Below are 13,618 nucleotides of genomic sequence, written 5' to 3'. Positions count from 1 at the left end.
TTTTAGCGGAAGTATCGCCCAAGGAAATGACGTTGATCCTTTACAAATCAGTTTTTCATTCTCCACGAATGAAACAAGTGTTGTGATTGGTCGGGAAAATATCGTATCCGGGGGAAATACAGCCGACGGATGTTTCCCGGAAGGATACATACGGCGATAGCTTCTCTGCCTTACATTGTGACCAGGCTTTTCTTTTCGCAGATAAGTAAGCCTGGGACCGAGGCTAGGCAGGGGTTCTAGGGGATAATTATCATGTTATTTTAACAGACTTAAAAACACATCTTGCATGAGAAGAGACAATGCGAGAGCTTTACAACAGAAAGCCAACTATTAGGGGACTAACTATTAAATCTGTACATAGGACGTCTAGAAACGTCTTAGGGATTCGAACTGAGCTGTACATAAGACGTCTAGAGACATCCTAGAGCATCCTCAATGATACCGGGCGAGATATTTGCAAAATTGGGAGCTTGTACAAAAAAAAATGTACTCACTTTCTACACCTGTAAAATTGCGAGGTGGTATCATCAACTGCTGCAAATATATTATGTGCAAACTTAAAACTTCAAAAAAAAAAAACAGATTTGAATAAGAGCACTTGAACATTAACTAATGTACAGATGAGGAAAGAGATGATCCTGTGCCACGTTACATAATACACGTCCCGCTATCTTTTATCCATACTCAATAAACACATGCACATACTGTACAGACAGGCTGCTCTTCTGCCCCCCCCCCCCCCCCCCGTCAGCTCAAACATTATCAGTGTTTGTCAGACAGATAACGACACACCTCAATTCACTCTCACTACATTGTATCAAATTTCCTTTGATAGCCGGGCCGAGTTTGATAATGAAGTGAAACTAAGCAATAATCCCCATCTCTGAGAGGCCAAGGTTTAGTGAATTCAAAGCCTGGGTATCGAGGCTAGTGAATTCATAACAGCTGAGGTTCCTTAATCACAAAATGGAGCAGACTGCCTAAAAGCCACTTTAGGTGATCTAATATGGTTTTTAGAAAAGCATAGACATATCCGAATTAAAAAAACATTCCATTAAAAACATTCACAAGAATCATTTGTATAAGAAAGATGCCATGCCTGCCTGCACAAATGGGGAAGGAATATTGTAAATACGCTGTTGAAGTATCCTTTCTATATGCCATTTGCAGGGCTGGACTGGCCATAGCAGCACTAATACTAGCTCTCTCTGGCACAACAGCGCCCCTACTGGTACCCTATAGTCATATATTGGTGCCCATGGCTACATAGGCGGACATTGCTGTTCCTTGGAGTGGTTGCACCACTCAAAAAGTATTTTTTCTTTTTTGACAGGCAGGCAGGCCAATAGGCGGCAGGCCACCAGGAAAGGTCGGGGCATGCTGCCATTCTGCCAGTGCCATCATGAATATGAAATCTTTGAATATATATATATTCTTTCAGAGCGAACGTTGTTAACTCAAATCTTTTCTTCTGGGGTGTCCCTGGAACATGAAAATGTATGAGAACGACTGACATAGAAACCTGAGTTTTTCAGAAAACTGTCAGGATTTAGAAGCCACAAAATCCAGCGAGCTCGGAACAGTCGGACCCACCAGGTGTTTCTGTGCACCAGAACCTATACTCGGCCACGTTTGGCGTCTGAGACAATTAACAGCGCCACCTGGTGGTCACCAGTTTAGGCTTTGAGTGCCAATTCTCCCATTATAAAAAAAAGGAAAGAAATTGTAATTCTATCATGCATGTAATGTGCATGTCATCACCTGTACACCAGATTAGAGGAATTGTCAAAATATGGATATAAAAAAGTAAAGAGAATATTAAAAAAAAAAATACGGTCCATAATTGGCAATTAGACGTCTTGGCGTTTATGGCTCTTAAACTGTTTTAAGGGAACAAGTGCAACAAAAAAAGCTAACTTGCTCCCAGGTTTGGAGGACTAAAACGTTGGCACTCTATAGTCAAAAAGGGACATTTATTTTAAAGTAACAAGACGTACATTTTCTTGTAGAACTACTGTATACAAAATAAATAACACCTAGAAATGTACATAGAAATATCCTGCATTTAACTGGCATCATGTTTAATCATATCCCAATATCTCTTCACTACAACAGAACTACTCTAGGCACAAACGACTTATGCAAGAGGCTCCGTTTCTCTCCCCCCCCCCCCCCCCTCCAACGAAAGATTGTGTATACTTGGATTGCTCCAAAGATTCCTTCCATTTATTTTTCATCAAAGTCTTAAGTTAAAGCCTGCAGTCTTCTGAATTGTCATTTCCCACTCACCACATTCGTTACAGTTCAATTCAGTTCTATCTTTGGGCAGGCTTGGTTTCTTATTATTCCAGGTCTTCCTCCACTTTTTTTCCTCCTCTCCTTGGTCTGTGTGACTAATAGAGAATCAGTCCTTCTTCTTTCCCAATGCAGTCAGTCATCCAGTTCCAAGTCAAAGTGGCTGTAGAGGTCTCGTGTCGTGGTTCCCCTAAGAGCAGCTGGACGAAATAGTGGAGTAGGGGTCAGGTTATAAAACAATATTGAAAAAAAATATTGATATTGAGGTCAAAGGTTTAAAGAAAATGGTGCAACTCCGTGTGGGGGTCCCCGGGGAGGGGGGGGTTCCAGACCCACAGGAACGCACCCAGTTGAGAAATGTACTCCCTCTACTGTACTGTACTGTACTGTACTGTCACTGTACTGTACTGGCACACCTGAAATCACCATATATACAGTTAATATGTGCGTGTGTGTTAGGTTGCGTACAGGTGGTGAAAAACAACCATGCTGTTTTCGTGCTCACCAGCCAGCCAGGCAGGCACCCACACACATACTCACTTAAGGAAGTGTTTTGCACCACTTAAAAAAACTAAACTAAACTAGGTTTTCAGGCTGATATGCGGCCTTCAAATCTAGTCCGATTAGAGCAATGGCCATTTGAAGTGTTAAACGCCGCTGTAAACACTACTGTTGTGCCTCATACAGTTAAGGTTTGGTGCGGATCGGAGCAACGGTCGGGTGCACCTGTGGGACCCCTGGGGAAGGGGTTACCCGTGGCCTCTGGTGTGTATCGTCATGACTGACCCCCTGACATCTGGGGAGCCACAGGCCCAACATTTGAGAGGACCTGTGACGTCATGCCGTACGTTTTTATCTTGCGTTTAGGGTCCACAGAATGAGAGGCCTGTGTGTGGCGACTGTGTGTGGGGGGGCGTTCACTTTTAAAGTGAACGTGTATGCTGGAACTGGGGTTTATGCTAACAGCTATAGCGGTACAGATAGAGTTAATTCGTTTTTTTATTGGTTTTAAGTTCCCAACATCGTCATAATTATAGCCTACTGGAGTTTCAGTCACATACTGTGTAGCACATAGCTGCCTTTGAAGGGCTGTTTTACCTGTTTATCAAAATACCAACAGCTTATCGCGTCTCCGAAGGTATGCCGCTTGTGAGCTTTGACCCATACGATTAACCCATTCTGGGTTAATTATTTTGGTGTTATACTTTAGCTATTGAAAAATACCAGGTCTACAAGCTCATAGTGCTATTTTTGAAAAAATCAATCGTGAAAATGCGGCGCAAATCTTCTTTCAGCGTACACTCAAATCTTTGCTTCTGGGAACAACATATCTGTTGGGGGTCGGCGGCCAAATAGAGTTTTGGGGGTCCTTGTACTGACATGAAAATGTTTGGGAACCACTGACATAGAATCGTCCTCAAGGCTAAATGGGTTACAGAATGGATGTGCATGTACGATTCATCCAGGATCACACTAAGCATAATGACACATTAGTATGCATTATGTTACAAACTAAGAATAGTAGAATACATATCATTTACCGTTTTACAAGGTCTTAAAGGGCTGTCCACATCAAGCAATATATATATATATGTAGTAAAGTTATACATTGAAAATTATGTGAGCATCCACACTTAAACCTGACAATGTGAACTTTGCCATACTTTTCTCAACCCCTAGGAATTCACACACACACACACACAGACAAAATGAAAGCTGCCCCAAACAAATGAGTCATAGCATAGTCTCTAAGTTAAAGTAACTATTTACACAGCACTAACGTCATGTACTTACAATGGCAGAGCACTTAAGGTGGCCTTTATACACTAACCGACTTTTTCCAATCTGAAATCCGATAGCACCACACACACACACACTACAGGATAATCGGGCCCGATTATTTTATGCAGCACACACACTACACGGTTTTAAAACTCGGGCGCAGCGCATCCAAGGATTCTCAGCCCCCGAGGGAGTGGAGAGGAGAGGGGGAGAGGGGAGGGGACGAGGGGAGGAGAGGGGACGAGGAGAGGGGGGGCTGCGGGGGCAGAGCAAATATCAAACATCCTCGAGGTGGATCGGGCCGATCCCGATCGCGCTGTGAGCGGCCCCGAGCAGATCGGAGGGATTACAATTGGATCTTTTATATACACTCACACTAGACGATAATCAACAAATTAATCGAATGTATTAATGAATGACCCCCCGACCTCGCCAGCTCACTTAGGCAGCCCGCGGCACTACAAGCATGCAGGTTATATACAGGCTGATGCAGTGTTTTCACTTGTTTTCAATCCATTTTGGGTCCGGAAAGCCCATTTGGTGTTTCAAGAATTATGTTATACTTTAGCTATTGAAAAATAGCAGATCTACAAGCTCATAGCCTACGAGTTTGTAGGTCTGCTATTTTAGAAAAATCGTGAAAATGTAGTGCAAAGCTTTGAATATAATTATATTATTATTTCAGAGCAAACGTTTTTAATATGGGGGTCATTTTGGGGCTCCTTGACATGTAATAGTTTGAGGAGCCACCGATATAGAAACAGAAAACCGTCATGATTTCAGAAGACATTTGTAGCATCAGCGTAAGGTCTAAATCATGTGTTAAGTGTTTTGCCAAGTGCACGCGCTATCCAGGGAGTGCAATTCAGATCATGGGATATGATGTTTATTCTCCTGCATACCTACACAAGAATGTACATTAATGCTAATGAGGACCCCACCCGGTCAGTCGACCCCTGTCTGTTATTGTGTAGTGTGTGCACTGTAGTGTGCATGTCATCAACATTCTACAACGTGACACCTTGCTGCACTGTGTGTGTGTGTGTGTGTGTGTGTGTGTGTGTGTGTGTGTGTGTGTTTCATCTTGAAATGTGTAACTGTAACTATAATCCTTTAAACTAAAGAAGTTGTGTCTAAAGTGATATTAACCCCAGGGAATGTCTGTCAGGGAAAGACGGACGGACATACAAAAGTACATGGAGAAAGACAAAGAAACAGTTGTCTCCGCAAGAGTGTTCTGTAGGCCCCTTCCTCACGTCTCCTCTCCGGATTTTGAGACCAGCCTACCCATCTCCTCTCCTCCCTCTCCGAGAGAGAGAGAGAGAGAGAGAGAGAGAACAGAATAACTGGCAGCACAACAGCAACTCAGTGTTTAAGTGTAGACGGTTTGTTAACGTGTGTGTGTGTGTGTGTGTGTGTGTGTGTGTGTGTGTGTGTGTGTGTGAGAGAGCATGATGTCAAAGACTACCATTGTGACAAGGGGGAAACGCCACCTCCATTCACTAAGAGGTCATTATCAACCAGCCTCTCCACTGTACAGACGCGTCAGACAGCAGAAACAGACGGGGTTAAAAGAGAATTGGACATACAGTAAGGGGAAGAGCAGTGTGGCAATTCCACGAACTAAATAAGGATAAAGATTAAATGAGCAATGAGCAATACCCCCAGAGTCTCCCGAGAGGAGGGGAGGAAGAGGGACTCGAGTCACTCGACAGGACAGATTCAACGACAACGACTATGACAGTGACACAGACGCAGAGAAGGCTCCCTTGGCTCAAATGCACCAGAGTAAGGCCAAGGACGGACACATGCACACCGCACAGACGAGCAGTCTGGTGAGACGTAGGAGGACAATATAGGCAGGAGGCAAACCATAGTCCTAGAGACCTCCCAGTGCCTGATGTCCCCCAAGAACACACAAGGCAGAGAGAGATTCCGGTTAGTAACTTCTGGCAGGGGAGAAAGGACAGTGGGCGAGTCGGCACTGGTTTGCTGCACCTGGCCGGCAGGTTTTTTACACTTTATCCAAGGCGCTTTACATAGATTGTGTGCATTACGTTCACCCATTCATACACCGATGGCGGCGGAAACCATGCAAGTCCTTGAGTCTTGCTCAAGGACACTTGGGACACCAACTCTTGGGGAGCCCACAGGGTTCGAACTAGGAACCTTACGGTTACCATCCGGCCACTCTACCCCCTGAAGCCACCGCCGCCCCATGTACACACACACACACACACACACACTCGCACACACATGCACGCACGCAGGGAAAAGGTTAGACCTAACCTTACTCAAGCGTCACTAAAACCTGACAATGTGAACTAAGCCATACTTTTCTCAACATCTAGGAATTACCACAGACACACACACACTCAGACACACCCCCGCTGGACCAAGTGGCCTGTGAAACCTTGCACGCACACAAGGATTGGCACAGAAAAACCCTCCATCTGGTTTCAAATCGGCCTGTAACTCTTGACCATACGTTGTACAATCCGAAACGACTAGTCTAGCTACAGTATGCACAACATACTGTAGATTATAGATGAATATGGATGTCACACACACTGTGTGTGTGACACACACACACACACACACACACACATCTGTCAGTTACACATTTGAATGACTGGGATATATAACTGATGCTGGGCTAAGTCTGTGTAGTTTAACCCATTCTGGACGGGAACCCCTTTTGGTGTTTTAAGCATTATTTTATACTTTAGCTATTGAAAAATAGCAGCTCTACAAGCTCTCGTAGCAATGTGGCACAAATCTTTGAATATACAGTATATTCTTTCAACAGCGAAAGTTTTTAACTCAAATCTTTGCTTCTGAGGGGTCCCTAGAACAACATATCCTGAGAAGGTCTTGAATAAACAGGGGGCAGATTCTTGATGCCATCAGGTACGGTCGCGTACCCCGTTTTTCCTACCGAGTTTCGCACCACTGAGGGGTGGGAGGGGCGAGGGGGGGGGGGGGGGGCAAGGTGACGACCCTAGTTACAGTTAGAAGAGTCGTGCAAACTCCTGCATTTGATCATCCATTTATTCCATTAGATTAGAGTCCCATTATTATGATTTTATCCAGAATGAAAACATTCTCTGATGTAAATGAGTTCAAATAATATTATGCTACTAGCTGTATTCTTCTTGGAAAATATAAAAGGATACTCCTATGGAAAGCTACATTATTTTACTTATATTGACCAATTTAGTAGGCTATAAAATAATTTAGTATAGCCTATGTACAGTTTAACCTCGTCGGATAATCCCCACATAGCGTAAACTTACGAGAAATGCAAAGTTTCAACACCAAAGTAGTAGTAGTTGTGAATTAGCAAACTGGACATTTGGACTGAATGTTTCCTTCATCCTCGTGTTGGGCTTCTGTTTTCGCCAACGTTTTTATTTGTGTTGTTTCATTAGCGCAGCTCCACACAGCTGCTCCACACACGGTACGGTCGCCCCTAAAACCGTCTCTTTCCGGCCTCAAGCCGACCGCTCGGTGCCGCGGTTCTTGTATTCTTTATTTTGTTTTACTGAATAAAAAGGTTCGAAATAAGTTCAGGGTCAGGCATAGTTTTACTGGGGTCGTATATGGTTAGGTTTAGGCATAGTTTTACAGAGGTTAAGGTTAGGTTTAACCGTTTAAGCATAATTTTACTTAGGTTACTTTAGGAATGCCAGGCCGGCGGCCGCGCATGCAGTTCCGCCGGCTGCACGCCCGGGGCGAGTTGGTAAAGGGGCGAGTCGTTTGGTATTCTTCTTGATAACACATGAGAGGAACAAACAGTCCCACACCCTCTGTAGAAGTCTCACTCCAGTGACGCCGAGGAAGGCCTGCGTGCCGAAACGTGTCTGTTCGTTTGGTTTGACTGCTGCTGCGGACCTTCAACATTATTCAAAAAAAGCTCCCTAATAGTTGTCTCTCTTGCCTCTTTCCTGCAAGATGTGTTATTATTATTATGTCTGCTATAATAACATGAGAAATATCCCCTAGGCTATGGTACCAAGTCGGCCATACCACCCATGACCAAAATTTGCATTTAAAACAAAATGTGAGACATCAGTCTGGATCTGATTCTGGTCACTAAAAGGGCATGGAGGGCTTACCTGCTGCTGTTCTGTAGCTGCTGTCTAAGAGGTCTATAGTGGCTCTGCAGTGAAGGGTGACTGGTTTGAACTGCATGGCCAAATTGTGTCTCTTTATAGACGGAGCTTGAAACAGAACCTGTATTCTCAGTTGAGATTCTGGTTGGTTTTACATTACTGGTCAGGTCAGTGGTCACTGACTGGTCAGGCTGCATTCAGGTGTTAAAATACCAACATAAGTCAGAAGTCCATGAGCCAGAGCTCCAAATGTGGGCTATGATTACCTAATCTGGGTTCCCAGGAGTTTTCGAGACGAGATTACCAAATGTGTAGGCAAAGCCATAGAAGCCATTTTTTTAAATTTCGACGTCAGGCCTAAATGGGTTAATATAGATAAGATTAAACTGTTTCAAGTAAAGTACCGTATGATGACCCTTCCACAGGAGGTTTTGGATATTTACATGTTATTTTCACCTAGGTGAATTGGATGACACATTTTAAGAAATTGTTATCACCATGAAACTGAAATTGCACATTTAAATATGCAAAGTAGGCATTATATAGGAAAACATGCCAGATTTTGCATAACTTTCCAGAATCAAAATCGGAAAAATGTGATATAGCCAGAGGCAACCTTCTTATTTAATGTTGTTTACATGTTAGAATCAAAGGTTTTAAGTAATAAGTCGCTAACCCCGTCCCGTCCCCCCTGTCCCACACAAATGATACTTCTGCCCCTCAAATGAACACTTTGGATCTAGTCACCCTAAATTCAACCCATTTAGACCCGAGGGCGATTCTACTAAATGTCTTCTAGATCCTGACAGTTTTCTGAAATACCTCATGTTTCTATGTCAGTGGTTCTCAAACTATTTCATGTCAAGGACCCCAAACATTATATGTAACTGAGCCTTTTCCTTTTTTTATAAAGACCATACATTCGTCGTCACCAATTAATGCCAGTGAGGGTCAGGACGGAATCAGCATGTCCTGGTTTTTGCCAGAGAAAAACAAATATGTCGTGGTGAGCTTGTAGATTCTGACTATTTGACATACAGTGAAGTATTACAGGGTTTTAGCGTGTCGGAGAAACGTGTGCGTTTGTGTGTTGGTTAAAAAACATATTGGACCAATGAAAAGTAGTAAAAAAGCGCTTCAGAGAAAACCTCTCAACTCCATTGGACCCTCAAACCAAAGCAGCTAACTCCACCAACCTCTCCCCCTCTCATGCAAGTAATTGACAATATATAAAGGTCGCGACACCAACTTTGATGTATTTTTGAAAAATCGAAGAACGACTGACATTTTTAGAATCTGATCTCAGGTCAGAATGGGTTCATCAGACCAGTGTGTGTCCAGTGGAAACCTCGTATGAATCTGATCTCAGGTCAGAATGGGTTTACGATCATCTTACTCACCAATGTGTCCCAGCAGGGTCTGGCCGATGTCTTTGATGTCATTATACTCATGTAGCAGGTCAATGTGCAGACTCAGCTCCTCCTCTCTGTAACCTCTGGACACGCACACGCACACACACACACACACACGCACGCACACGCACACGCACACGCACACGCACACGCACACGCACACGCACACGCACACGCACACGCACACGCACACACACACACACACACACACACACACACACACACACACACACACACACACACAGTTGATATTTCGACCGTAAGTTGCATAGTAGTGCATATGTACATGCATGGGTGCCGAAGTCTCGATTTCCGACCTCCCATAATTCCGAATTAACACTATATCACCTCAGTCTTAACCAGCCACGCCTCAGTCTTAACTGGCCACGTGTGTGTGTGTGTGTGTATATATATTAGGGCTGTCCCCGACTAAGGATTTGCATAGTCGACTGATAGATGAATAAATTTGCTGTTAGTCGACTAATAGTCGACTGAGCAAAAAAAACTAAAAAACAATGTATATAAAAATACAATATTTACAAAAGTTTACAAAAATATTGTATTATTCCACTAGGTCTGTGGGGGATATAAACACATTTGAACATTCTGACTGTTCAAATCTCCAATGTGCATGTGGAGTGTGTCTGCCTGTGTGGCAATGTGCCACTAGCCTGGGTAAACCCACTCCCCCTGCTGGACAACATTTCATTCTGCCAGGAGGGGTGAGTCTGGCTAAATGGTAATACAAAGTCCTTAAGATTGTATCAGCTTTGGTACGAGCCAATCCGCGACCGAGCTCAGGGCTCTGTGATTGACAGCGCACGTTGGCCAATCAGGAACGATTTGAGCAGTTGATGACGTGTGAACTCCTCGACTCATTCACAACAACAAACATGGGAATGAGGAAGTAGGAACGGAACGCGTTTAGATGACGCCTCTTGTTTTGATATACGCTGATTGGCTGAAGGGGTTGTCCGTCAACGCTACTCTCCCGCCCCACGGCTAAACAACCACACAGGCGATTATGCCAGACTCACCCCTCCTGGCAGAATGAAATGTTGTCCAGCAGGGGGAGTGGGTTTACCCAGGCTAATGTGCCACTGCCTGTGACTTGAATCTGGCCTGATAGACTCCAAAAAGAAAAAAGAAAAAAAAAAACCTTTTTTTCTTTTTTTTGTGAACAACTGAGAGGCTTGTCATTAGCCAGATTGAGAACAGCAGGTGAGATTGAGATTCTGGAGTCTATCAGGCCAGCGCACTGTGCGATTCAAGTCACAGGCAGTGGCACTTTTTTTTTTCTTTTTTTTTTGCTCAGTCGACTAAGAGGTGGTCAGTCGACTGAGACCCGTTCCGATCGATTAGTCGACTATTCGAGGTCAGCCCTAATATATATATATATATATATATATATATATATATATATATATATATATAAATATATAAATAAATGTATTGAACCCTAACTCATGAATGCCTAATCGTAACATTGACCCCAAGATGAATATTTTTGTATTTAGTACATGCGCGCGCACACACACACACACACACACACGCACACACTTTGTACTCACTCTGCCTCTAGCAGTGAAATCTCCATGTCTAGCTCCTGTCGTCTCTTCCTCAGCCCCTGCACCTCCTCCTCAGGGTTTACTTTGGAGTCTCGGTTTGCACGTGTCTGGAGCTGACAGGACAGCACAACATAAGACAGCCCACCGTATGATTATGTGCAGATCTACAAGCTCACAACGCGTCGCAGCACGACGCGTTGAGAGCTTGTAGATCAGCTATTTCCAGGGCGCAACCCTTTAGCTATAGTGGAGATGCGGTGTAATATGACATGGATTTCTAATCGAGTTGTTTTCCGATACCGATATGGGTTACTCGGGCCGATATACCACGGTCGTACTCAGAACTTTGACCCGGCGAGTACCAAAACATCCAATTGACACTAGGCTGAACAAATGCAAATGAAGCAAGTCTGACCCAACACTGCAGCAAATGGCCAAAAACAGCCGATCTACAAGAATTGACAACTGACAAGTGTAGATCAGATCGGAGATTAATCTGCATGGGGCATGAGAAAAATGGGATAAAATAAGTGGTTACTCAACAAAAATAAAGTACTCGTATCGGTACCCGGTATCGGTGAGTACTAAAAAATGAAGTACTTGTACTTGGTCTGAAAAAAATGGTATCGGGACAACTCTAATTTCTAAACAAATTTTGTTCAACGCAAAATACTGTGTTCACGTTCAGGAGAAAAAAGCAATTCTCCTGAATCCTCTCCTCCTCTCCTGAATCCTCCTTCCGGCATGGCATGGAAAGGAAAGGAGTGGCATTTGCATTTCTTTCACCATGTTAGTAAATGCTGCGTTCATAGTCTGGAAAGGACAGTTGTTTTACAGACGGCCGGGGTAAGGGCAGGGGCTGAAGTATAGCCGCAATTTGCAACTCTAGATTTTTTTTTACAATGGGATGAATCTAGAGTTGCAATACCCCTCCATTGACTCCCCACTCATCCAATTTGGTTTGTGATCTGCAAATTGGATGAGTGTGGAGTCCATGGAGGGTATTGCAACTATAGATTCATCCCATTGTAAAACAAATATAGAGTTGCAAATTGTGGCTAGGGCTGAAGCCCCCTTTGATGTCTATGTGTGCACGTGAATGGATACGTGTGTATGTGTGTGTGTGTGTGTGGGGGGGGGGGGGGGGGGGTAGACTGTGCATTGAGCTTGTGCTGTCAACTTACGGGTGATTTAAAGCTGGAATGGACTTTCTTAAAACTTGAAGATGGAGTGCTGGGCGTAGAGAGAAAGGAGGAGAGAAAGAGAGGGAGTACTTGAATGTGGATACAAATACAATAAAACGTGTTAAGAACACATTAGTTGTTGTTTTGATGAGTTGATAACTTCTTTAAAAAATTGAGAGCCTATATATATATATATGTGTCTCACAACAAATGTGTTTTTGTTTGTGTGTGTGCAGTCAGTGGATGTCCAAATTCTTGGTTTTGTCTTAATTGACAGCAAATATAAAAAAGGCATTCACGGAAAAGCTTGAAATAATAGCCTTCAAAACAGTCAAACCTTTTAAAGTTGTATTTAAAGTTGCATGTTAAGGTATGAGGGGGGGCATGATAATAACTGATGAATGCTATCTTTATTTACGTCTGTTTTTCCATAAACTAAAAAGCCTTCTACAGAAAGCAGAGTTTGGAACGGATATGATTAGCCTAAGATGTGTTTATCGATTCTGACATGTCAGAATCGATAAATAAATACATTTACGAGTGTCTAAATCTATCTTAGGCTAGGATATGATACAGGAGTGTAAAACTGACAGCAGCCACGTACATGACTCATGTTTACTGCTCTACTAACTAACTACAGCACCAAGCATGCACCAAACAGCTTTTCTGCCATTATTTATAACGCATGATGGTATTTTTCTCTCATTAATGTCGCGGTAACAGCAGTGCAGTGAGCTGCCTGTCAGACAAACGGACCACTAAAACCAAAACAGAACGGCAACCTTTTCTGAGCTCCAATCTTCGTGTGGCTGCTTCTCCTGGGTGTTGTTGACAACTCTGTATCCATATTAGTTGCCAAATTGTTGCAAAACTATACACGAATGTTTGGAAATGTGGCTATAATTAATGAATTGAGTTAAATAAATAAAAAACGCAAATCTTTCAATCCAATTTCCAACTGAAGTTGAACGCTGATGTGTTCGTGCTGGTCGCGCCAGGAAGTAAACGGAAACACCCTGCAGTCTCATTGGTTGATTTCATAATTAGGCGGGGCTAAGTAGTGACACAGGCTGTCTGTCTGTCTGTCTGTCTGTCTGTCTGTCTGTCTGTCTGTCTGTCTGTCTGTCTGTCTGTCTGTCTGTCTGTCTGTCTGTCTGTCTGTCTGTCTGTAATAACAATAATAATAATAATACCAATAATTTTATTATTATTATTATTACGTGAAAAAGATTATGCTGCAGATTATACATCTAAAAACTATA

At 43.2% G+C, this 13,618-nt stretch overlaps 1 protein-coding gene across 1 annotated transcript; it reads right to left on the bottom strand.

The window, feature by feature from the left end:
- Positions 1-2,225: 2,225 nt before the first annotated feature.
- Positions 2,226-13,339, bottom strand: swi5 (SWI5 homologous recombination repair protein). Its single transcript, XM_083792918.1, has 5 exons — positions 13,139-13,339; positions 12,357-12,405; positions 11,176-11,285; positions 9,593-9,687; positions 2,226-2,495 (listed from the first exon to the last, which is right to left on the bottom strand). Exons 1-5 carry the CDS (start codon positions 13,201-13,203, stop codon positions 2,431-2,433), a joined length of 384 nt encoding a protein of 127 aa, XP_083649044.1. The 5' UTR covers positions 13,204-13,339; the 3' UTR covers positions 2,226-2,430.
- Positions 13,340-13,618: the final 279 nt, after the last annotated feature.

Source organism: Protomyctophum parallelum, assembly GCF_964188405.1.
Source record: "Protomyctophum parallelum genome assembly, chromosome: 21".
Lineage (NCBI taxonomy): Eukaryota > Metazoa > Chordata > Actinopteri > Myctophiformes > Myctophidae > Protomyctophum > Protomyctophum parallelum.
This window is presented reverse-complemented; position numbering and strand designations above follow the sequence as displayed.